General features: G+C 48.0%; 2 protein-coding genes, 1 long non-coding RNA gene and 14 other non-coding genes across 17 annotated transcripts; 15 read left to right on the top strand and 2 right to left on the bottom strand.

Annotated features, from left to right (window-relative positions):
* Positions 1-1,552: 1,552 nt before the first annotated feature.
* Positions 1,553-12,918, top strand: mmp11a (matrix metallopeptidase 11a). The gene is made up of 8 exons (XM_019869495.1): positions 1,553-2,190; positions 8,311-8,540; positions 8,907-9,050; positions 9,328-9,461; positions 10,188-10,435; positions 10,776-10,980; positions 12,006-12,266; positions 12,452-12,918. Exons 1-8 carry the CDS (start codon positions 2,068-2,070, stop codon positions 12,568-12,570), a joined length of 1,464 nt encoding a protein of 487 aa, XP_019725054.1. The 5' UTR covers positions 1,553-2,067; the 3' UTR covers positions 12,571-12,918.
* Positions 2,945-3,017, top strand: trnaa-agc (transfer RNA alanine (anticodon AGC)). Its single transcript has one exon. It is a non-coding gene; the product is annotated as a tRNA-Ala (tRNA).
* trnaa-agc (transfer RNA alanine (anticodon AGC)) lies at positions 3,085-3,157 on the top strand. Its single transcript has one exon. It is a non-coding gene; the product is annotated as a tRNA-Ala (tRNA).
* On the top strand, positions 3,379-3,451 carry trnaa-agc (transfer RNA alanine (anticodon AGC)). Its single transcript has one exon. It is a non-coding gene; the product is annotated as a tRNA-Ala (tRNA).
* Positions 3,673-3,745, top strand: trnaa-agc (transfer RNA alanine (anticodon AGC)). Its single transcript has one exon. It is a non-coding gene; the product is annotated as a tRNA-Ala (tRNA).
* On the top strand, positions 3,967-4,039 carry trnaa-agc (transfer RNA alanine (anticodon AGC)). Its single transcript has one exon. It is a non-coding gene; the product is annotated as a tRNA-Ala (tRNA).
* trnaa-agc (transfer RNA alanine (anticodon AGC)) lies at positions 4,261-4,333 on the top strand. Its single transcript has one exon. It is a non-coding gene; the product is annotated as a tRNA-Ala (tRNA).
* trnaa-agc (transfer RNA alanine (anticodon AGC)) lies at positions 4,555-4,627 on the top strand. Its single transcript has one exon. It is a non-coding gene; the product is annotated as a tRNA-Ala (tRNA).
* trnaa-agc (transfer RNA alanine (anticodon AGC)) lies at positions 4,849-4,921 on the top strand. The gene has a single exon. It is a non-coding gene; the product is annotated as a tRNA-Ala (tRNA).
* trnaa-agc (transfer RNA alanine (anticodon AGC)) lies at positions 5,143-5,215 on the top strand. Its single transcript has one exon. It is a non-coding gene; the product is annotated as a tRNA-Ala (tRNA).
* Positions 5,437-5,509, top strand: trnaa-agc (transfer RNA alanine (anticodon AGC)). Its single transcript has one exon. It is a non-coding gene; the product is annotated as a tRNA-Ala (tRNA).
* trnaa-agc (transfer RNA alanine (anticodon AGC)) lies at positions 5,731-5,803 on the top strand. The gene has a single exon. It is a non-coding gene; the product is annotated as a tRNA-Ala (tRNA).
* Positions 6,148-6,220, top strand: trnaa-agc (transfer RNA alanine (anticodon AGC)). Its single transcript has one exon. It is a non-coding gene; the product is annotated as a tRNA-Ala (tRNA).
* On the bottom strand, positions 7,507-19,800 carry LOC109515621 (uncharacterized). The gene is made up of 3 exons (XR_002168226.1): positions 19,788-19,800; positions 7,703-7,860; positions 7,507-7,563 (listed from the first exon to the last, which is right to left on the bottom strand). It is a non-coding gene; the product is annotated as an uncharacterized LOC109515621 (long non-coding RNA).
* On the top strand, positions 7,642-7,714 carry trnaa-agc (transfer RNA alanine (anticodon AGC)). The gene has a single exon. It is a non-coding gene; the product is annotated as a tRNA-Ala (tRNA).
* trnaa-ugc (transfer RNA alanine (anticodon UGC)) lies at positions 7,782-7,854 on the top strand. The gene has a single exon. It is a non-coding gene; the product is annotated as a tRNA-Ala (tRNA).
* Positions 13,881-17,770, bottom strand: smarcb1a (SWI/SNF related BAF chromatin remodeling complex subunit B1a). Its single transcript, XM_019869503.1, has 9 exons — positions 17,627-17,770; positions 16,641-16,752; positions 16,423-16,552; positions 15,563-15,700; positions 15,312-15,439; positions 15,027-15,193; positions 14,771-14,961; positions 14,567-14,698; positions 13,881-14,161 (listed from the first exon to the last, which is right to left on the bottom strand). Exons 1-9 carry the CDS (start codon positions 17,708-17,710, stop codon positions 14,122-14,124), a joined length of 1,122 nt encoding a protein of 373 aa, XP_019725062.1. The 5' UTR covers positions 17,711-17,770; the 3' UTR covers positions 13,881-14,121.
* Positions 19,801-20,168: the final 368 nt, after the last annotated feature.

The raw sequence follows: 20,168 nt of genomic DNA, 5'->3' as shown, positions 1-20,168 counted from the left end.
CGATGTGGCTTTGTCGATCTGTTTGCATTTCCCTTGAAAAGGGGATCTGTGTTGCGTCCCCTCGTCCCGGCTTCCCAGTCAGCGAGTCCAGGTCACGTCCTTCCGCCAAGGCTGCCTTCTTCTCTTAATTGAGATCCTCTGTCGCGTGCTGGAACGCTTCCACGGCCTCGTTTGGAGAAAAAAAAAGGAAAAAAAGGAGTGGAAGCCATGTGTGCAGTGCGTGTGTGTTTACGTCCTGAGACTGAGCAGTGTGGTGCGGCGTGAATCACTTTGGACTTTTAGTTTGAAACGGGAATGTTTTGCGGTGACCATCAAAGTGACTCGAGCCGCAGGCTGGCCTCGTCATAAAGGACTTTACCGCCAACGGTTGTCGGTCCGCAAGTGCCCCTCCATCATTTATTTGTGCCTACGCTTGGCCACACCCGTTAAAGGTGCACGTCCAACGCTCCAGCTGTTTTGCCTTTGGGCTCGTCCAAGGTACAGTCATTACATTTGTCCAATATCATGCTTTTAGATGATGCAGTGCTATTATTTTTTGTAGTGTCTGGGATGGTCGAATTAATTTTATTACCCGCTCATGCCAACCAAATTTCCTGTTGCGAACTGCAACTGTCTTGAGGTCAGATTTTTTTTCCCCTCTAATTGTTGTAATTATGAACGTTTTATGTGGCTTTTCAAAAACGGTGGCAAATTTTGAGGGCTGCAACAAAGTTCCTGCTATTTCAACTCAGCAATGGGGATTATTGATTTGAAGCACAAGGAAATGGAGTCAATTGGCTTTCCAATCTTATTGGGAACTCCTGCTTGGCACACAGACCGCTGCCGACTGCCCCCGCTGCTGTTTGGCGAAACGGAATGGTGGCCGTTGCGAGACGAATGAAGACCGGTTGTATTCCATCGCAAGCTTTCAAAGGTTTCATTTCTCGCTGCGGTCGGCACTTTTTATCGACGGTTCCTTTTCAAGCGCGCTCATGAAAGCCGAGCGCCCGCGTGCTCGTATTCGCGCTTGTAATTACACGAATGATTTCAATGTGATTCACAGAAGGGTTTTTTTTTTTTTCCCCCGCACGATGTGGTCACAAAGGCCCCGCTTGCAACCCCCTACCCGTGACACCCCCCCTGGCCCCCGAGCCCCACTTTTATGTCCCAGCTGCAAAAATAAAAGTTCCCCTTATGGAAACGTGATCATGCTGCTTACTCACATCAAGAAGTGATTGATGTCGGCTTTTCTATCGAGACACCAAGACACACACACATAAACACGTATATGGATAGATTAGATCTTCACACATGATTGAAGCATTTTTTGTTCCATGAGCTAAAAGTATCAAATATACAGTGACAATACAACCAAAGGTTCCTGGAACTTCAGCTGGAACTAGTAACTTTCATTTTATCTTCGCGCCGTGGAAATATATTATCTTAATTTAGTTCTGGGGCAATTTGTTGGGGCCAAAAGAACATCCTACATGTGAGGGGTGTACTTTTTGAGAGGTCCAGAAACTTTTGGAGAAAGACTTTGCTTTCTCGCAGTACCGAGAACCCACGTGTTGCCCGAGAGGGCGGTGTGAAATGTCAGTTTTCCCTGTGGTCACATTTGATTTGTCAGTCCCGTTCGGTGTCGCCTTGAGGACAGCCGGAAGTCATTTTTAGCCCCATCCACCAAATATCTATCTCTCCATGTAACCAGCCCTCCCCCCACTCTTCTCTCTCTCTTTATTTTTTTATTCAGGGACAGTCTGCAAAAAGTATTTCAGTGCCAGAACAGTGAAGTCGCGTTCGGAGTTGGGGCGAAAGTGCCGTCGCGCGTTTGGCACGCAGGGGGTTAACCGTCACGTGGTGCCGACCGAGAAAAGTGCGCGCGTGTGCGTGTTTATCTGCGTGTGTGTGTGTGTGTGTGTGTGTGTGTGTGTGTGTGTGTGTGTGTGTGTGTGTGTGTGTGTGTGTGTACGGTGGCCCGTGGAGAACAAAGAAGCGTCGAGGCGGTATTTAAAGCGGAGGAAGTTGGTTGCTGACGACTCGGAGCAGCGGGCAGGCGCGCGTCACGACGAGCAGCAGCTGGCCGAGATGCGGACGAGCGCGCACGCGTCCGGCGGCCTCCTCTGCCGGTGGCTCCTCATCCTCACGCTCGCCGAGTGCGCGCGTGCCGCCGCTGCCGCCGGCCGCCACCACCACCACAAAGCCTCGCCGGTGAGCTGCTGCTGTTTGTGTGTTCTTTGGACACGACTTGCTTCCTTTCGCACTTGTCGTGGTGTTGGAGTAGGCGCGCGTGCACGCGCAAACGCGCGATACGCGTGGAGCGTGCTTTTGTGTGTCTGTGTGCGCGTGCCTGCGTGTGTGTGTGTGTGTGTGTTTTGGAATTTTGTTGACTTCCTCCTTTTGTTTGTGTGCTTTTGAGTGCCTCCTACAGCCGAGGCGCCCCACTCACGCCTTGTTGACGCCACGCTCTTCATGACGATCCCTCCGCGACCCGAGCGTTGAGCCTCAAGTGTCACTCGAATGAGTCACTTTTGGTTTTTGTTGTTGTTTTTTTCTTTCAGCACGAGTGAAAGCTTGCCTCCGTGTATGCACGAGTCCTCCAGGTACAGTACATTCATGTACGATGACAGTGTTTCTTGTTTGACAAAAAAAAAGGAGCGCCTGAGTGAACAGCACCAGTCGAAGTACGACTCCTGGTTGACAATGAAACCCTTGGATTGCTTCTGATAATGAAAAACGGAAAGAATGTGAAATCTTTAGTTGATGATATTTAATGCTATTTTTCACTGACAATGTTTCTTGATAAGCACAGGGGAATTAGCTCAAATGGTAGAGTGAGTGCGAAGCATGCGAGAGGTCGTGGAATCGATTCCCGCATTCTCCATTTGGCTGTATGTTCTTGGCTTTCGGGTCGTTGATGATACTTACAAATTTTTTTCACTGCCATTGGTTCTTGTTGAGCACAGGGGACTTAGCTCAAATGGTAGAGCGCTTGCTTAGCATGCGAGAGGTAGCGGGATCGATACCCGCATTCTCCATTTGGCTTTCTGGTGGATGATGATATTTAACGCTATTTTTCACTGACAATGTTTCTTAATGAGCACAGGGGAATTAGCTCAAATGGTAGAGCGCTTGCTTAGCATGCGAGAGGTAGCGGGATCGATACCCGCATTCTCCATTTGGCTTTCTGGTGGATGATGATATTTAACGCTATTTTTCACTGACAATGTTTCTTAATGAGCACAGGGGAATTAGCTCAAATGGTAGAGTGAGTGCGAAGCATGCGAGAGGTCGTGGAATCGATTCCCGCATTCTCCATTTGGCTGTATGTTCTTGGCTTTCGGGTCGTTGATGATACTTACAAATTTTTTTCACTGCCATTGGTTCTTGTTGAGCACAGGGGACTTAGCTCAAATGGTAGAGCGCTTGCTTAGCATGCGAGAGGTAGCGGGATCGATACCCGCATTCTCCATTTGGCTTTCTGGTGGATGATGATATTTAACGCTATTTTTCACTGACAATGTTTCTTAATGAGCACAGGGGAATTAGCTCAAATGGTAGAGTGAGTGCGAAGCATGCGAGAGGTCGTGGAATCGATTCCCGCATTCTCCATTTGGCTGTATGTTCTTGGCTTTCGGGTCGTTGATGATACTTACAAATTTTTTTCACTGCCATTGGTTCTTGTTGAGCACAGGGGACTTAGCTCAAATGGTAGAGCGCTTGCTTAGCATGCGAGAGGTAGCGGGATCGATACCCGCATTCTCCATTTGGCTTTCTGGTGGATGATGATATTTAACGCTATTTTTCACTGACAATGTTTCTTAATGAGCACAGGGGAATTAGCTCAAATGGTAGAGTGAGTGCGAAGCATGCGAGAGGTCGTGGAATCGATTCCCGCATTCTCCATTTGGCTGTATGTTCTTGGCTTTCGGGTCGTTGATGATACTTACAAATTTTTTTCACTGCCATTGGTTCTTGTTGAGCACAGGGGACTTAGCTCAAATGGTAGAGCGCTTGCTTAGCATGCGAGAGGTAGCGGGATCGATACCCGCATTCTCCATTTGGCTTTCTGGTGGATGATGATATTTAACGCTATTTTTCACTGACAATGTTTCTTAATGAGCACAGGGGAATTAGCTCAAATGGTAGAGTGAGTGCGAAGCATGCGAGAGGTCGTGGAATCGATTCCCGCATTCTCCATTTGGCTGTATGTTCTTGGCTTTCGGGTCGTTGATGATACTTACAAATTTTTTTCACTGCCATTGGTTCTTGTTGAGCACAGGGGACTTAGCTCAAATGGTAGAGCGCTTGCTTAGCATGCGAGAGGTAGCGGGATCGATACCCGCATTCTCCATTTGGCTTTCTGGTGGATGATGATATTTAACGCTATTTTTCACTGACAATGTTTCTTAATGAGCACAGGGGAATTAGCTCAAATGGTAGAGTGAGTGCGAAGCATGCGAGAGGTCGTGGAATCGATTCCCGCATTCTCCATTTGGCTGTATGTTCTTGGCTTTCGGGTCGTTGATGATACTTACAAATTTTTTTCACTGCCATTGGTTCTTGTTGAGCACAGGGGACTTAGCTCAAATGGTAGAGCGCTTGCTTAGCATGCGAGAGGTAGCGGGATCGATACCCGCATTCTCCATTTGGCTTTCTGGTGGATGATGATATTTAACGCTATTTTTCACTGACAATGTTTCTTAATGAGCACAGGGGAATTAGCTCAAATGGTAGAGTGAGTGCGAAGCATGCGAGAGGTCGTGGAATCGATTCCCGCATTCTCCATTTGGCTGTATGTTCTTGGCTTTCGGGTCGTTGATGATACTTACAAATTTTTTTCACTGCCATTGGTTCTTGTTGAGCACAGGGGACTTAGCTCAAATGGTAGAGCGCTTGCTTAGCATGCGAGAGGTAGCGGGATCGATACCCGCATTCTCCATTTGGCTTTCTGGTGGATGATGATATTTAACGCTATTTTTCACTGACAATGTTTCTTAATGAGCACAGGGGAATTAGCTCAAATGGTAGAGTGAGTGCGAAGCATGCGAGAGGTCGTGGAATCGATTCCCGCATTCTCCATTTGGCTGTATGTTCTTGGCTTTCGGGTCGTTGATGATACTTACAAATTTTTTTCACTGCCATTGGTTCTTGTTGAGCACAGGGGACTTAGCTCAAATGGTAGAGCGCTTGCTTAGCATGCGAGAGGTAGCGGGATCGATACCCGCATTCTCCATTTGGCTTTCTGGTGGATGATGATATTTAACGCTATTTTTCACTGACAATGTTTCTTAATGAGCACAGGGGAATTAGCTCAAATGGTAGAGTGAGTGCGAAGCATGCGAGAGGTCGTGGAATCGATTCCCGCATTCTCCATTTGGCTGTATGTTCTTGGCTTTCGGGTCGTTGATGATACTTACAAATTTTTTTCACTGCCATTGGTTCTTGTTGAGCACAGGGGACTTAGCTCAAATGGTAGAGCGCTTGCTTAGCATGCGAGAGGTAGCGGGATCGATACCCGCATTCTCCATTTGGCTTTCTGGTGGATGATGATATTTAACGCTATTTTTCACTGACAATGTTTCTTAATGAGCACAGGGGAATTAGCTCAAATGGTAGAGTGAGTGCGAAGCATGCGAGAGGTCGTGGAATCGATTCCCGCATTCTCCATTTGGCTGTATGTTCTTGGCTTTCGGGTCGTTGATGATACTTACAAATTTTTTTCACTGCCATTGGTTCTTGTTGAGCACAGGGGACTTAGCTCAAATGGTAGAGCGCTTGCTTAGCATGCAAGAGGTAGCGGGATCGATGCCCGCATTCTCCATTTGGCTTTGGTGCTTGGTGATATTTAACGCTATTTTTCAATGACAATGTTTCTCGATAAGCACAGGGGAATTAGCTCAAATGGTAAAGCGCTTGCTTTGCATGCGAGAGGTAACGGGATCGATACCCGCATTCTCTATTTGGCTTTCTGGTGGATGATGATAATTTAACGCTATTTTTCACTGACAATGTTTCTTGTACAGCGCAGGGGAATTAGCTCAAATGGTAGAGCGCTTGCTTTGCATGCGAGAGGTAGTGGGATCGGTTCCCGCATTCTCCATTTGGCTTTGGTGCTTGATGACATTTAACGCTATTTTTCACTGACAATGTTTCTTGATAAGCACAGGGGAATTAGCTCAAATGGTAGAGCGCTTGCTTAGCATGCAAGAGGTAGCGAGATCGATGCCCGCATTCTCCATTTGGCTTTGGTGCTTGATGATATTTAACGCTATTTTTCACTGACATTATTTCTTGGTGAGCGCAAGGGAGTTAGCTCAAATGGTAGAGCACTTGCTTCGCATGCGAGAGGTAGCGGGATCGATACCCGCATTCTCCATTTGGCTTTCTGGTGGATGATGATATTTAACGCTATTTTTCACTGACAATGTTTCTTGATGAGCACAGGGGAATTAGCTCAAATGGTAGAGCGCTTCCTTCGCATGCGAGAGGTAGCGGGATCGATGCCTGCATTCTCCATTTGGCTTTGGTGATTGATGATATGTAACGCTATTTTTCACTGACATTGTTTCTTGGTGAGCACAGGGGAATTAGCTCAAATGGTAGAGCGCTTGCTTAGCATGCGAGAGGTAGCGGGATCGACGCCCGCATTCTCCATTTGGCTTTGGTGCTTGATGATATTTAACGCTATTTTTCACTGACAATGTTTCTTGATCAGCCCAGGGGAATTAGCTCAAATGGTAGAGCGCTTTCTTCGCATGTGAGAGGTAGCGGGATCGATACTTGCATTCTCCATTTGGCATTTTGTTCTCGGCTTTTGGGTGGTTGATGATATGTACAAATTTTTTTCACTGTCACTGTTGCTTGGTGAGCACAGGGGAATTAGCTATTTTTCACTGACAATGTTTCTTGATCAGCCCAGGGGAATTAGCTCAAATGGTAGAGCGCTTTCTTCGCATGTGAGAGGTAGCGGGATCGATACCCGCATTCTCCATTTGGCATTTTGTTCTCGGCTTTTGGGTGGTTGATGATATGTAACGCTATTTTTCACTGACAATGTTTCTTGATCAGCCCAGGGGAATTAGCTCAAATGGTAGAGCGCTTTCTTCGCATGTGAGAGGTAGCGGGATCGATACCCGCATTCTCCATTTGGCATTTTGTTCTCGGCTTTTGGGTGGTTGATGATATGTAACGCTATTTTTCACTGACAATGTTTCTTGATCAGCCCAGGGGAATTAGCTCAAATGGTAGAGCGCTTTCTTCGCATGTGAGAGGTAGCGGGATCGATACCCGCATTCTCCATTTGGCATTTTGTTCTCGGCTTTTGGGTGGTTGATGATATGTAACGCTATTTTTCACTGACAATGTTTCTTGATCAGCCCAGGGGAATTAGCTCAAATGGGAGAGCGCTTGCTTAGCATGCGAGAGGTAGTGGGATCGATACCCGCATTCTCCATTTGCCTTTCTGGTGGATGATGATATTTAACGATATTTTTCACTGAATTTGTTTCTAGTTCAATACAGGGGAATTAGCTCAAATGGTAGAGCGCTTGCTTTGCATCCGAGAGGTAGCGGGATCGATGCCTGCATTCTCCATTTTGCCTTCTGGTGGTTGATGATATCAAATGGTATTTTTCACTGACTTTGCTTTCCATCAACACAGGGGAATTAGCTCAAATGGTAGAGCGCTTGCTTAGCATGCGAGAGGTAGCGGGATCGATACCCGCATTCTCCATTTGGCTTTCTGGTGGATGATGATATTTAACGCTATTTTTCACTGACAATGTTTCTTAATAAGGCCAGGGGAATTAGCTCAAATGGTAGAGCGCTTGCTTTGCATGCGAGAGGTAGCGGGATCGATACCCGCATTCTCCATTTGTCCTTCTGGTGGTTGATGATATTTAACGCTACATTTCACTGACATTGTTTCTGGGTGAGCACAGGGGAATTAGCTCAAATGGTATAGCGCTTGGTTTGCATGCGAGAGGTAGCGGGATTGATACCTGCATTCTCCATTTGTCCTTCTGGTGGTTGATGATATTAAATGGTATTTTTCACTGACTTTGTTTTCTGTCAGCACAGGGGAATTAGCTCAAATGGTAGAGCGCTTGCTTAGCATGCGAGAGGTAGCTTGATCGACACCCGCATACTCCATTTGGCTTTCTGGTTGATGATATTAAATAGTATTTTTCACTGACTTTGCTTCTCCGTCAACACAGGGGAGTTAGCTCAAATGGTAGAGCGCTTGCTTTGCATTCTCCATTTGGTTTTCTGGTGGTTGATGATATTTTACGATATTTTTCATCAACCGGTTCCGACTCCTCCTCACAGGTGTCTGACAAATTCCCCGAGCTGAAGAAACGAGTCAAGCTCCCTGACGTCCACAATCTCTTCAAGGATGTCGCGCTGTCCAACAGCACCTGGAGGCCAGGGAAGCGTCTCCGCTGCGGAGTTCCCGACTTTGCTGACAGCCAGCGGAAACGTCTCCTCCCGCCAGGACACCGGCGCAGACGCTTTGTCCTCTACGGGGGGCGCCTGGACAAAAACGACCTCACCTACAGGTTAGCTACGCTAACATGCCAACATGCTAAGTGCACAGAGGCTTTGCTCTTTTTGTCCAATCGGGCGGCTCGGTTTGGAGTCAGACACCAAGTAAAGCGAGAAAGTTGGACAGCAAGTTAGTGGGCCAGTCAGAAAATGAGTTCATGAGTTAGATAACAAGCTCGCAATGATTAGCAAGTTAGCTCGTGAGACAAGTCAGCCAGAATATAATACAAATACAAACATTCTTACGCGAGAACCGATACTCGTACGTGATCACATTATTCTTGCATGTTTTTTTGCGGGGGGTGGGGAGAAATCTCTTTTTTACTCATAAAATTGTGAATGAAGCGTCAAAAAAAAAAAGTTTGGTTTTGTTTTGTCAGGATCGTGCGCTTCCCGTGGCAGATGGGTGAGGAGAAGGTGCGGCGCATCTTTCGGGAAGCTCTGAAGATTTGGAGCGACGTGACGCCGCTCACTTTTACCGAGATCCACGCCGGCAAAGCCGACATCCGCATCGACTTCACCAGGTACGGCAAAAGTTGTCCTCCGCTGTCCTTCTGCTCGTCCGTCGCTCAGCGAGCACTTCCCGGCTGTGGCGTCGCGTCATCGTCGCTCATCTTTTCACCACGTCCGGCATCAGAGACTGATGCATGATCGTAATCATGCATGTTTACCCGAATTAGAACTTTCCTTCCTGGCATTTCCTTGCTATTTAGTTTCCTCTGAATATGTGGCAAGGTGGCCCACAGGTTAGCACGTATAAAGGTTTGTTTGTTTTTCTTTTTCTTTTTTGCTGCCCCGTAGATACTGGCACGGTGACAGCCTCCCGTTCGACGGCCCGGGCGGGATCCTCGCTCACGCCTTCTTCCCCAAAACGCATCGCCAAGGAGACGTCCATTTTGACTACGATGAGGCCTGGACACTCGGAAACCACATGGGTCTGATAAACAGCAACTTCATTGCCATGCTAGTCATGCTAATGCAAATTTACCTGTTACTGTGTCCGTGCAGGTAAACATGCAAATATATTGTACGTATTACATGAGCCTTGTTTGTTAACTAGTTAGCATGCTCATAAATGTTTACCTGGCTGCAGGTAAATATCCTTTTTAGCCCCCCCCCCCCCCAGGTGAAAAACATTTATTATCATATCCTCGCCGCATTCTAACAAATGTGCTAGAAAAGATATACCTTAGCTATACATGCTAATAAAAATGATTGGATTAAATTCTTTTGAATATGTGATAGCTAAGGCAACTATGGGTGCTAAAAAAAGCTGCTTACAAGTAGACATGCTAATAAGCATTGCATTTGTCAGGTCAGAGAGGAGAGGCTAGTAAAAATATGAGCCGGATGCTCACGGTGGTGATAAACAACAATTAAACAATACAGTAAACAGACGAACAATCACTGCGTTTGTCACATTGGGCAAAAAGAATCGCGAAAGAATCTTCACCGCATGGTCAAGAACACAACCAAGAACAGGTTAACTCTCATGCAAATACCTAAAAATACAAACTAACATGCCACCTCGCCAGCTAGCATGGTAACATCATGCTAACTTGCTAACAAAAAAAAGAAAAAGATAGAATGCTAACAAACGTGATAAAACGCGAGCTAAAACAAACAATCAATGACGCTAACAGGCATATGTCCGTGCTTAGGCACGGACCTCCTCCAGGTGGCGGCTCACGAGTTTGGCCACGTCCTGGGCCTGCTTCACTCGGAGGAGCCCGGCGCCATCATGTCCGCCTACTATTCCTTCTCATATCCGCTCAGGCTGAGCCACGACGACCGGCGCGGCATCCAGTACCTGTACGGGACGCGGCCTACATCGCCGCCCACTACATCGCCGCCACCTCCACCGCCGCCGCCGCCGTTGCATCCCGAGTCCAACGAGATTCTCCCACATGTGAGTCATGCTAATGGATAGCAGCCTGTTGAGCAACATGCTAATATGCACATTCTGTCAGCTGCGCTACTGAGGGCCCCCTGAGGTCAAAAGAGAAATGCTCCATAGACATATGCTAACAACTAAACAAGCTAATATGTAAACAAGCAGCACACGCGATTAAATATATCTAGAATAGCTAGTGAACAGGCAAATGTATCGTATCAGCTTTGCTAATGCATACTGAAGGTTAGCCCTGCTAATGAACCGTTCACATTAGCCGCGCATGTCAACATGCTTATGAATGTACACCAGCCACATTTTACGTGAGACTGATCTTCCGTCTCGTTGTTTTGTTTAGCCCGACACGTGCCAGACGGACTTTGACGCGGCGTCCATGATACGCGGTGAGCTTTTCTTCTTCAAGTCAGGATACGTGTGGCGAATCCGTGACGGCCGTCTTGAGAGTGGCTATCCCGCGCTAGCGTCGCGCCACTGGCGAGGGATCCCCAATCGCGTGGACGCTGCCTTCGAAGATGAGGCCGGGAACGTTTGGTTCTTTCAAGGTGTGTACTTTGGTCTGAAATGAATTCCACCCCATCGTGTAAGTACGTTGAAATACAAGAAAATACTCAATGCTGTCGAAATATAAACATTGAAAAGCAAACAAAAATAACGGGAAAAAAGAAAACTTGACACTATAAATTCAACACAATTTAAAAATGGACCACATTAAAAATGACCAACAAAATAAATTTCAAAAAAATGTTCAATATTTCTTCAAAGAAACTCCACAAAATAGAATCTCATCAAACCTTGTCGATATTTTTACAACTAAAACAAATAAAGGATCAGAAAAAAAATGAGTCATCAATGAATTTTACAGAAATTGAGAGGTGATTTTAAAAATACAAACAAAACGCTTGACAGAAGATTGATCATAAAATGAAAATAATATAGCAGAAAACAACATAAAACATCGCCAACTATTCCTACGTACGCTTTGTTTGAAGCTGAAGTGGTTCAATATAATAATAATCATAATGTATTTTAAGTAATAATGATTATACATGTTTCAACAATCCAAAATTACCCCAACAGAAATGAAAATCAAATTAAAAAAAGATCTTGTTAAGAATTTAAAAAAAAAATCCAAAACAATCGTCAATTCAACAAAATATTAAGCATCTACTGAATAAAGTTACACACAAAACATTGACAGCAGCAACATGCATGGTTTAAAAATAGATGTATAAAAATACAGGAGAAATGATGGTAAAAATGATGAAAGAAAGCCCACAAAAATGAGCAAATAAAAATAAACAAAAAAAGCTGTTGCCATTTTTGGAAAATTGAATGAAAGAAATTCATTTGATGAAGCAAATACACAAAGAAACAGGATAGCGTTGACCACCGAACCAAGTCACTCAACGGGATTGAACAAACGTTCCAAATCTTGGTTGAAACAAAAACTTGAGTGTACAACACCGAAACCAACCAAAAACAGAGACACCCAATCAGGAAAACGGCGCCACCGCAAAGCTTTCCCGGATGGGACTGTCGCTAATATTCCGTCCCGTGTGGCGCTCAGGTGACAGCTACTGGGTGTTCGACGCCGAGATGCGGGTGCGAGGCCCCGAGTCGGTCCGGGGCCTGGGCCTTCCCGCGACGGGCGTCCGGGCGACGCTGCGCTGGGGCCGCGACCCGGACTTCAACACCTACGTCTTCGGCTCGGCCGGCTACTGGCGCTTGAGCCCGCGACGCAGCCGCCTGGAGTCGGCGTACCCGCGGGCCACCAGCGACTGGGGCGACATCCCCGCCGACGTGGACGCCGCCTTCCGAGACGCTTACGGTACAAAATGACATATTGGCCCGGAGAAAAGTAGGAGCGCAAATATTCGGAACCTTTTCGGAAACGTACCGCTGTTACAACGGGAGAGATTTTGTCCTTTGACACCCGAATTTGAAAGCGCTCAAAATTGGCCTCTCGTCATTTGCGCTGCTGCACAATGCTAACGGTCCCACGTGGTTCGGCAGGCTACGCCCACCTCATCCGCGGACGGCAGTACTGGAAATTGGACCCGGTGGCCATGAACTCCCTGGAGGGTTACCCCCGCTACGTGGGCGTCGACTTCTTCGGCTGTCGAAACGTGTAACCCGCCCTCGGGCCGCTGCCGATTTTTCAACCTCAGGTGCTCCCGCAGTGAGTCCAAAGGCTGCTTTTGGCGCCACCTGCGGGCCACGTGCTGACACGGCGGTTTCCGGCGCCGCTGCTGGACGGCCTTGGACTCGCCGTGACGCGTTCGGGGGGGGGGTGTCACAGTGTTTGTCGGTGCGGGTCGCTGACGAGCAGCTCACTATCGGGTTTATACACTACAGCATTTTTTTTATCTTTCAGACTTTTTTTTTCCTCCTATTTTTGTTACTCAAATGTAGCCAATTGTACAGGAAGTGTAGCTGTATTTTTGTTTGTTTACCAGAATAAAACTCAACTTTGAAATCAAGTGTGGTTTGGCTTGATACGCTACTTACAAACCCCAACCTTATTTTCAAACCGTACTTTCCAACCTTAACCCTCGGTTAAGACCCTACTCGAAAACCCTCACCCCAATTTCTAAAACCTTAGTTTGAAAGCCAAACCCCAGTTGTTCAGCCTCCCCCTTGGTGGAAGGAGGGATGGCATTTGGACAGCCTTGTGCTTTATTGTTTCCGAAATCCGACTTTGAAGTCTCTCCCACGTTGGAAACCCTCATGTCCAACTCGACTTGCATTCTTTCAAAAACCGAACTCTGCTTCAAATTTGAACTCGTCATCCAGGATGGCACACGTTTTCCTCTGAGCCGTGTTGAACTTCTTCCTCTCTCGTGACACCTTGTCAACATTTCCCGAAATAATCCAGGCCTTTTATTTTGTTTTGCCTTGGCAACAGGAAGTTGACATTCCACAGTAATGACACCGTGGCATTTACACGCGCGCACGCAGGCCATCTCGATGCCCGTGAGCACGTTTGCGCGGGTGTGGCCATGATGATTGCGTGTGTCGATGTACGTTTGCTGGTTAATTTGTGTGCATGAGATCATGTGTTGTGAGCAGTGTGCCCACCGGACTGTGGACACGAGCAAAAAGATTTCATGGTGGAGGAGACCCTGACATCCAGCGTGACTTCCTGTCTGCACCAAGTCCAAGCACCGTTCTTTCAAGGGGAGAAGCTTTACTTGACAAGCGCACGTCCCCGCTTGTCGAAACGCGTCATTCATCCCCCCGGCGGCGTGGCCGTTTTGCCCCCTTGCCATCGCCTGAAAACGACATCGCAGTTGCGCAGGGCTCAGGTCGTGAGCGCTCACGCTTCGCCCGTTTTCTGCCTTTGGTCATGTGACAGTCGTGAGCTGAGCCCTTGGGTACGAGCGATGTCATTTCCGTGGACAGCGAGTGGCAACGTGGCCGTCTGAAGAGTTGACAAGAAAAATAACGAAGCATTTTTTTTTGTTTATTTTGTAAGAATCATTCAAATGTACAAAAAGACCACAAATACAACATAACAAATATATTATCTGACTTCTTGTCCTGCGTGTGGTTGGGTGAGAAGCGAAACGGGTTCACGGGGATAGCGACCAAGCCCATGTCACACCGTGTGCTTCCACAGGGGGGCGCTCATGACGGTGGTGGTGGTGAGGATGATGATGATGAAGCAGCAACATGTTGATGTGCTACCAGGCCGGCGCCGTGTGGGCGAGTCGCCTCATTCGCCTGAAAGGAAACCCAAAAAATGGCAGCACCTGAGCCGTCTGGTGGCATTCACGACTACACTTTGGACACATGCCACCGCCCCCCCTCACTTTTTTTTTTTTTTTTTTTTAAAGATATACCCATTCTCTATTTTTTATGACTAATTGCCATCCATCCATCCAGTGTTCGAGCCGCTTCTCCCAAAGAGGGTCGCGGGCGTGCCAGAGTCTCTCCCAGACATCTTTGGGCAAATTCCCCATTTCGTTTTGGGCCAAATCAAATTTTCACACTTTTACTTTGAAAATGTATGCAGGTATTTTAATTCCTTACTTTGGTTTTTTAAAAAAAAGGTGTCAGCTTTTGTAAATGTTGACTTTTTGTAGATTTCTACTTTTGTAAATGGATACTTATTCCGTAAATGCCCACCTGGTGTTTCTGTCTTGGTCCCTGATCTTCTTCTCCATCTCGGCGTCCGTCAGCGTCTCCAGCAGGGGGCACCACTGGTCGGCGTCGCCCGTGTTCCTGATGGCGATCTCCACCGTGGGGAGGGGGTTCTCGCTGCGGCGGAGAGGGGACAAAAGATGTCAGGCGGCGGGCCGGGGAGGAGGGAGAGCGGCGTGCGCGGCCTACCTGAAGGCGTACGTCCTCTGGTGCCAACTGAGCTGGCCCCGGATGCTGTAGGCGATGGTGGTGACAAACTCGCCCCCCAGGCCCAGCTCGGAGCACAGCTTGAGCGCAAACTTCTCCGGCGAGTTGTCCCTCTCCGACATGTCCCACTCAAACTGGTCCACCAGGGAAATGTTGCCCACGTGGATGTTGAGCTGAGGAAGCGAGGCGGGCGTGAGGCGGCGCGGTGCGGGGCGGGGGCGTGGCCGTTTTGGCCTACCTTGATGATGACCCTCTGGTCCGTCTGCTCGTCCAAGATGCTGTCGGTGGGGTACGACTCCATCTGCTGGCGGATGGCGGAAGCGATGGCGGGCACGAAAGCCAACGGGTTGAGGTCCAAGTCGTCGCAGAGGATCTCGGAAAACATCTCGGGAGTCATCAGCTTCTCTGTGAAGCCCCGCGGCCACAAAATTCCACTTTTAGGTGGCGCCGCCCAACCCCTTGCTACATGGTATCAAAAGTGTTTGCGTGGTTTTGCGTATTGGGCTGCCTGCGTGCAACGTGCCGTTCATGTTCCACGTGAAGGCGTCTCGGAGCTTCTGGCCTTCGATCTCCATGTCCAGGCGGATGGGCACCAGCACTTCGGACTGCGTGGCGTTCTCGTGGATCACCGCCGGGTCGTGGTCGTCAAAGCTGCACTCGCATCAACACACGCCAAACCGCAGACATTAACACACAGCCACTAGGACACAAGCACACGCACACACACACATGCACTGAGCGTGCGTGCGCGCACACACGGTGTCGGCGCCTGACCAGAGCGGGAAGGTCCTCTTTTTGTCCCGTCCCAGGCGGCTGCGGTTGATGGTGGTGGAGCAGGGCACGGCGTCGAGGTGGTGGGAGCTGTTGGGCAGCGTGGGCACCCACTGGCTGTTCCTCTTGGCCTTCTGTTCCCTACAAGGACAAACGTTCCACAAGCGCACGCCAACGTTGATCATCGCGCATGCACCGCTGAGCCACCGGGACGCTGCGCTACCCCGCTCGGCCACACGGGGGCGGCGCTTCGCTCGCTCAACAAATGCTGCATTCAAAGGCCGCCGGCCACTCGGGAACTTCCGCCGTCGGCAAAAAAAAACGTGCATTGTCAACAACAAACCCTTGAAGGCAGCCATACTTTGAAAGCCAAACTTGAAATCCGAAGCGTGATTTCCAACCCGAATACAGAAGCCACCTGAACACTAGCTTGAAATCTTGAAGTTGAACTTTAAACCCGCACCTGAGCTTGAAACTCCATCCTACTCGGAAGCCCAAAGCCCATCCTGAAAACTAATTCTTCTAATGTGACTTGACTTTACTTGAAACCCAACTATGTACCCCTAACCCGAATTCGCAACCTGAATATGAAACCCCACCTGGGCTTGAAATCCTAACACAGGTTTGAAACCTCAATTTGAAAGCCCAACCCTGGCAAGAGACCTTAAATTGAAACCCCAACTCTGAATCCCCCACCCAGGCTTAAAACCTTCATTTGGAACCCCACCCGCAGATTTGAACTCCCAGTTAGACAAGTGGGGCGGGCGGCCACATTTGCAAGCCTGGCTGCGGCTTGAGGGTGCACCTTGTAATGCGGGAGCTTCTTTGAAACCTTAAGCCCGCTGGTGGGCGGCGTGGCGTACCTGAGGTAGGCGGGCGGCTCGGTGCTAATGGAGACGGCCTTGTACTTGTCGTCGTTGCCGTCCAGGATCTCCTCCACCTCGCAGGCCCTGAGCAGCGTCACGCTGGTGGCCAGCTGCGTGTAGCCGTGATCTGAAAGGCGGCAGACGGTTGGCGAGGTCTCGCGATTGGCCGGCGCAGAGGCCCCGCCCGCCTCCGCCGCCGTCGTCTTCATACTGACCTTGTGATGACTCCACGATCTTCTTGCGCTCCTCCACCGACGCCAACTTCCTCCACAAGGACGGATAGCGTTTGTACAGCGAACCCCGGAACATCCGCAGGTAGTTGCCCACCTGAACACATGGCGTCACGTCACTATTAGGGGAGCTACATTTGCAGCCCTAAGCCAACCTCATTTAAAACACAAGCGCCGGCTTGAGACCCCACTTTGAGACCTTAACATAGTTGGTTGACACCCCACAGTGAGCTGGCTTTGAAATGCCAGTGATTATTTGAGGCCATAACACAGTCGTGAAACCCTAACGTCGTTACTTTCAAACTCTTCTACCCCTTGAAGCCTTATTGTGCAACTCGAACCAAGTTTAAAACCCAAACCATGCCTTGAAACTACTTGTACTTTAAAGGCGAACCCTTGTTTTAAGCCCCACGCCTTGTCTTGAAACTCCGACCCTCGTCTAAAACCCAAAGCTAGGCTGGAAACCCGACTGATTTGGAACCGTAACGCTTGTTTAAAACAGGAACAGAGGCTTCAAATCACGACGCGCTCGAAACCCTACCTTGAAGCCCTGAACCTGGCGAATAGACACACTCATTTGAAGACCCGCCCCCCGGCTCACCTCGCTCATTGAAACCCCTTTCCGCATGTCGGCTAAGCGTCTCAATTCAAATGGAGCAGTGGAGCTACGACCTTAGCATGCTAACTCCATCAAATCAACGTATGCTCGTACAAGAGAAAAAGAATGCAAGCCCGAAACGCGAAATGAACAGGTCACCGAAAAACGACCGTGCCTTAAAAGCCGAAAGCGGGCGGCGATATTTGCAGAAATAAAGCTCAGGGGGCGGACGGTTCTTTTATTGGAATACTGAAGGCTCCCAACTTCGCTCAGCAACGGTAGCGTGCCAGCTAACAACGGGCAAGAAGTTGACAATTAAGTAAAAGCTGCGGTGAAGAGGGAAAGGAAAAGGTTCAAATGCAGACACGCCGACCTCCGAGCCGATCATGTAAAAGTCCCCATCGTCTTCCAGCTGGAATTTGACAGGCTTTTGGCCAAACGTCTTGCTGAGCGCCATACCGGAGTGGAACGGAATAACAAAAAGTGGCTTGGATGCGCGAATGCGCAAGCGCAAAACTGGCCCGGCCGACATTTCCGTCGCGTGGTGATGACGGCATCACAGACCGGCCCATACGGGAAATAAACACGAACTGACAATTTCATTGAAGTATATACGAGCTAGGAAAGTGTGAGTCATTTTTGATTAATAACATACACACGGTAATAATGCGTAAATAATATCGCCATACTCGAACGCAATCGCGTAGCAAAAGCAGGATGCGTGCGTATGCGCAAATTGCATAGACGAGGTCATAAAACCTAAACAATGACTAATCGTAATTATGCATAAATTATAGCACGATTGTCGAGAATAACTGACCAGTGACGTTTGGATGATCTTAGTTTCGGGCTAATATTTTATTTTTTGTGCTGATATTTTTCTCGCATCTTTTTCATTTTGAATAGCAAATCAAACAGCATTTCAGTGTTGCTTTTTAAATAGATTTGAAAAAAACAATAATTCTAGCGCCAATGTTATTGTGTTCAAACTAAAGCAACCAATCCATGAGGACAAATAGACAGCGTACATCGTGCTCTTTTATAAACGGTTTATTCATATGTACATTAATATATTAATCTATAACCAAGAGAAGAGGGAATGTACAATGCAAAAAAAAAACTATATACAAATCAATAAATAAACAGTGGGGACACGTTTTTGTATTCTACATTATTTTTAGAGTGTTGTTGGGACGAGAAAAGTAGTGAAGGAAGAGACATAGAAAACTATCCCAGTCTTTTAGTTCAAATTGGGGGGCATTCCGAGCACAGCGGAAGGCAACAACCACTAATAGGACGCAACCACACGCACACGCATTCCAAGCACCGCGGGGAAATCATCTCGACGCGCCAACGCGCACGCATAACAGTCATCACAGAAACGTCGGCTGCACAGAGAAAACACCATTTGTCTTTTCGTCTCAGACAACAACACACAAAGTCTTGTAGTTTTAATTTTGCAATTGAAGGATGAGGCTACGGGAAATGCATGGAACTCCTGCAGTGCAGATCAAGCCAAATTTAATTCATCCTGCTGCACGTGTGGGGAAAAAAAAAAAAAAAACTAAATTGGCAGCTGCTTGTCCATGTGTCAAAAAAAGTAATAAAACTGTTTAAAAAAATGAAGTAAATCACTACAGGTTCGTTCAATCGCGATTTTTGCAACAGTAAAAAAAATGATAATGATATGAAGTGACACTTGATGTGAAGTTTAGTGTCAAAAGTCCTGCGTCACGTTTAAGCGCCACGTGACAAATGGCATGTCATGAGGGGATGAAGTATGATGTCAGTGGTGCAACCTGTCAAGCTATGCGTCACGTCTTCGATTATGGCAGAACATATCAAGAGATGCGTCAAGTGACACATCAAGTGGCACCAAGTGTCATGTCGGTTGTGACATAACAGGTACAGAGTCATGTCAAGTATTGTCAAGTGTCATGTTAGGAGACCGCCAAGCCCATCAAGTGTCACGTCAGCTGATGTATGCGAAGCATGTCAAGCGTCATGTGACATGACACGACACGTGTCATGTCAAGTAAGGAGTCACACTCAGCGTTGGGCCATGTCAAATAACGTAACGTCGGGTCGCGTCGAGCGTCAAGGGTGATGTCGTGTCAAGTGCCGCAGCTTGTCAAGTGTCAATGTTGTCTTGTGACACTTCCAAGTGACATGCGGCACGTGCTGTCAAGTGACACGTCAGGCGAGGCGTGTCTTGGGATGATGTCTTTTCCGCCCCGTGTGTCAGGGCATGATGTCAGCTGCTCATTCTGGGCACTGACGTTACGCCGGCTTGTGACACTTCCAAGTGACATGCGGCACGTGCTGTTAAGTGACACGTCAAGCGAGGCGGCGTGTCTTGGGATGATGTCGTTTCCGCCCTGTGTATCAGGTTATGTTGTCAGCTGCTCATTCTGGGCACTGACGTTAAGCCGGCGTGTGAATTCCAAAAAAAAATTCCAAATGTTTGTTCCCAGCGCAAAAGGCAGATCACTTGATTGGCAACTTGTCCCTGCTCACCACATCCACCAGGACACTTTTTGTTGTCGTTTGTTCACAGTGCTCCACCTGAAGCTCACAGTGACCCCCCTCACCATTTAGACTCCAAGCAAATAAATGCAAAAAAAAAAAGGTTTTGTTTTGTGGCAGTGACGACACACCAAATCACCTTACGGCGCTCATGCCGTTGGTGCTTTTCCATCACTTCCCATGGTTGCTTTGCCAGCAGCATCGGCCACGGCTCAGACTCCAACGCGGTTGCGTTGCGTTGGGAGGAGTCGGAGAAACTCAAACCAGATCGCCTGCGGTGCTTCAGCAACTTTTCCCATGACCTCCAGTTCGTCATTCCAAAAAGCTCAACTTTGACAGACAGTGCTCAGCAGAAATCACAACAGGTTAAAAAAAATACATCCAAAATT

This window comes from Hippocampus comes, unplaced genomic scaffold (genome assembly GCF_001891065.2).
Source record: "Hippocampus comes isolate QL1 unplaced genomic scaffold, H_comes_QL1_v1.1 scaffold679, whole genome shotgun sequence".
NCBI lineage: Eukaryota > Metazoa > Chordata > Actinopteri > Syngnathiformes > Syngnathidae > Hippocampus > Hippocampus comes.
The sequence above is the reverse complement of the archived record's forward strand: the minus strand, read 5'-3'. Positions and strand labels throughout refer to the sequence as shown.

Excerpts from the sequence above, each read along its gene's own strand:
- mmp11a (XM_019869495.1), top strand. The coding sequence starts at position 2,068 with ATGCGGACGAGCGCGCACGCGTCCGGCGGCCTCCTCTGCCGGTGGCTC. Across the intron at positions 9,051-9,327 it reads ATCCGCATCGACTTCACCAG|ATACTGGCACGGTGACAGCC; the intron begins GTACGGCAAAAG and ends GCTGCCCCGTAG. Across the intron at positions 10,436-10,775 it reads CCAACGAGATTCTCCCACAT|CCCGACACGTGCCAGACGGA; the intron begins GTGAGTCATGCT and ends TGTTTTGTTTAG.
- smarcb1a (XM_019869503.1), bottom strand. The coding sequence starts at position 17,710 with ATGGCGCTCAGCAAGACGTTTGGCCAAAAGCCTGTCAAATTCCAGCTG. Across the intron at positions 16,753-17,626 it reads TTTACATGATCGGCTCGGAG|GTGGGCAACTACCTGCGGAT; the intron begins GTCGGCGTGTCT and ends CCATGTGTTCAG. Across the intron at positions 15,701-16,422 it reads GAGCCGCCCGCCTACCTCAG|GGAACAGAAGGCCAAGAGGA; the intron begins GTACGCCACGCC and ends TTGTCCTTGTAG.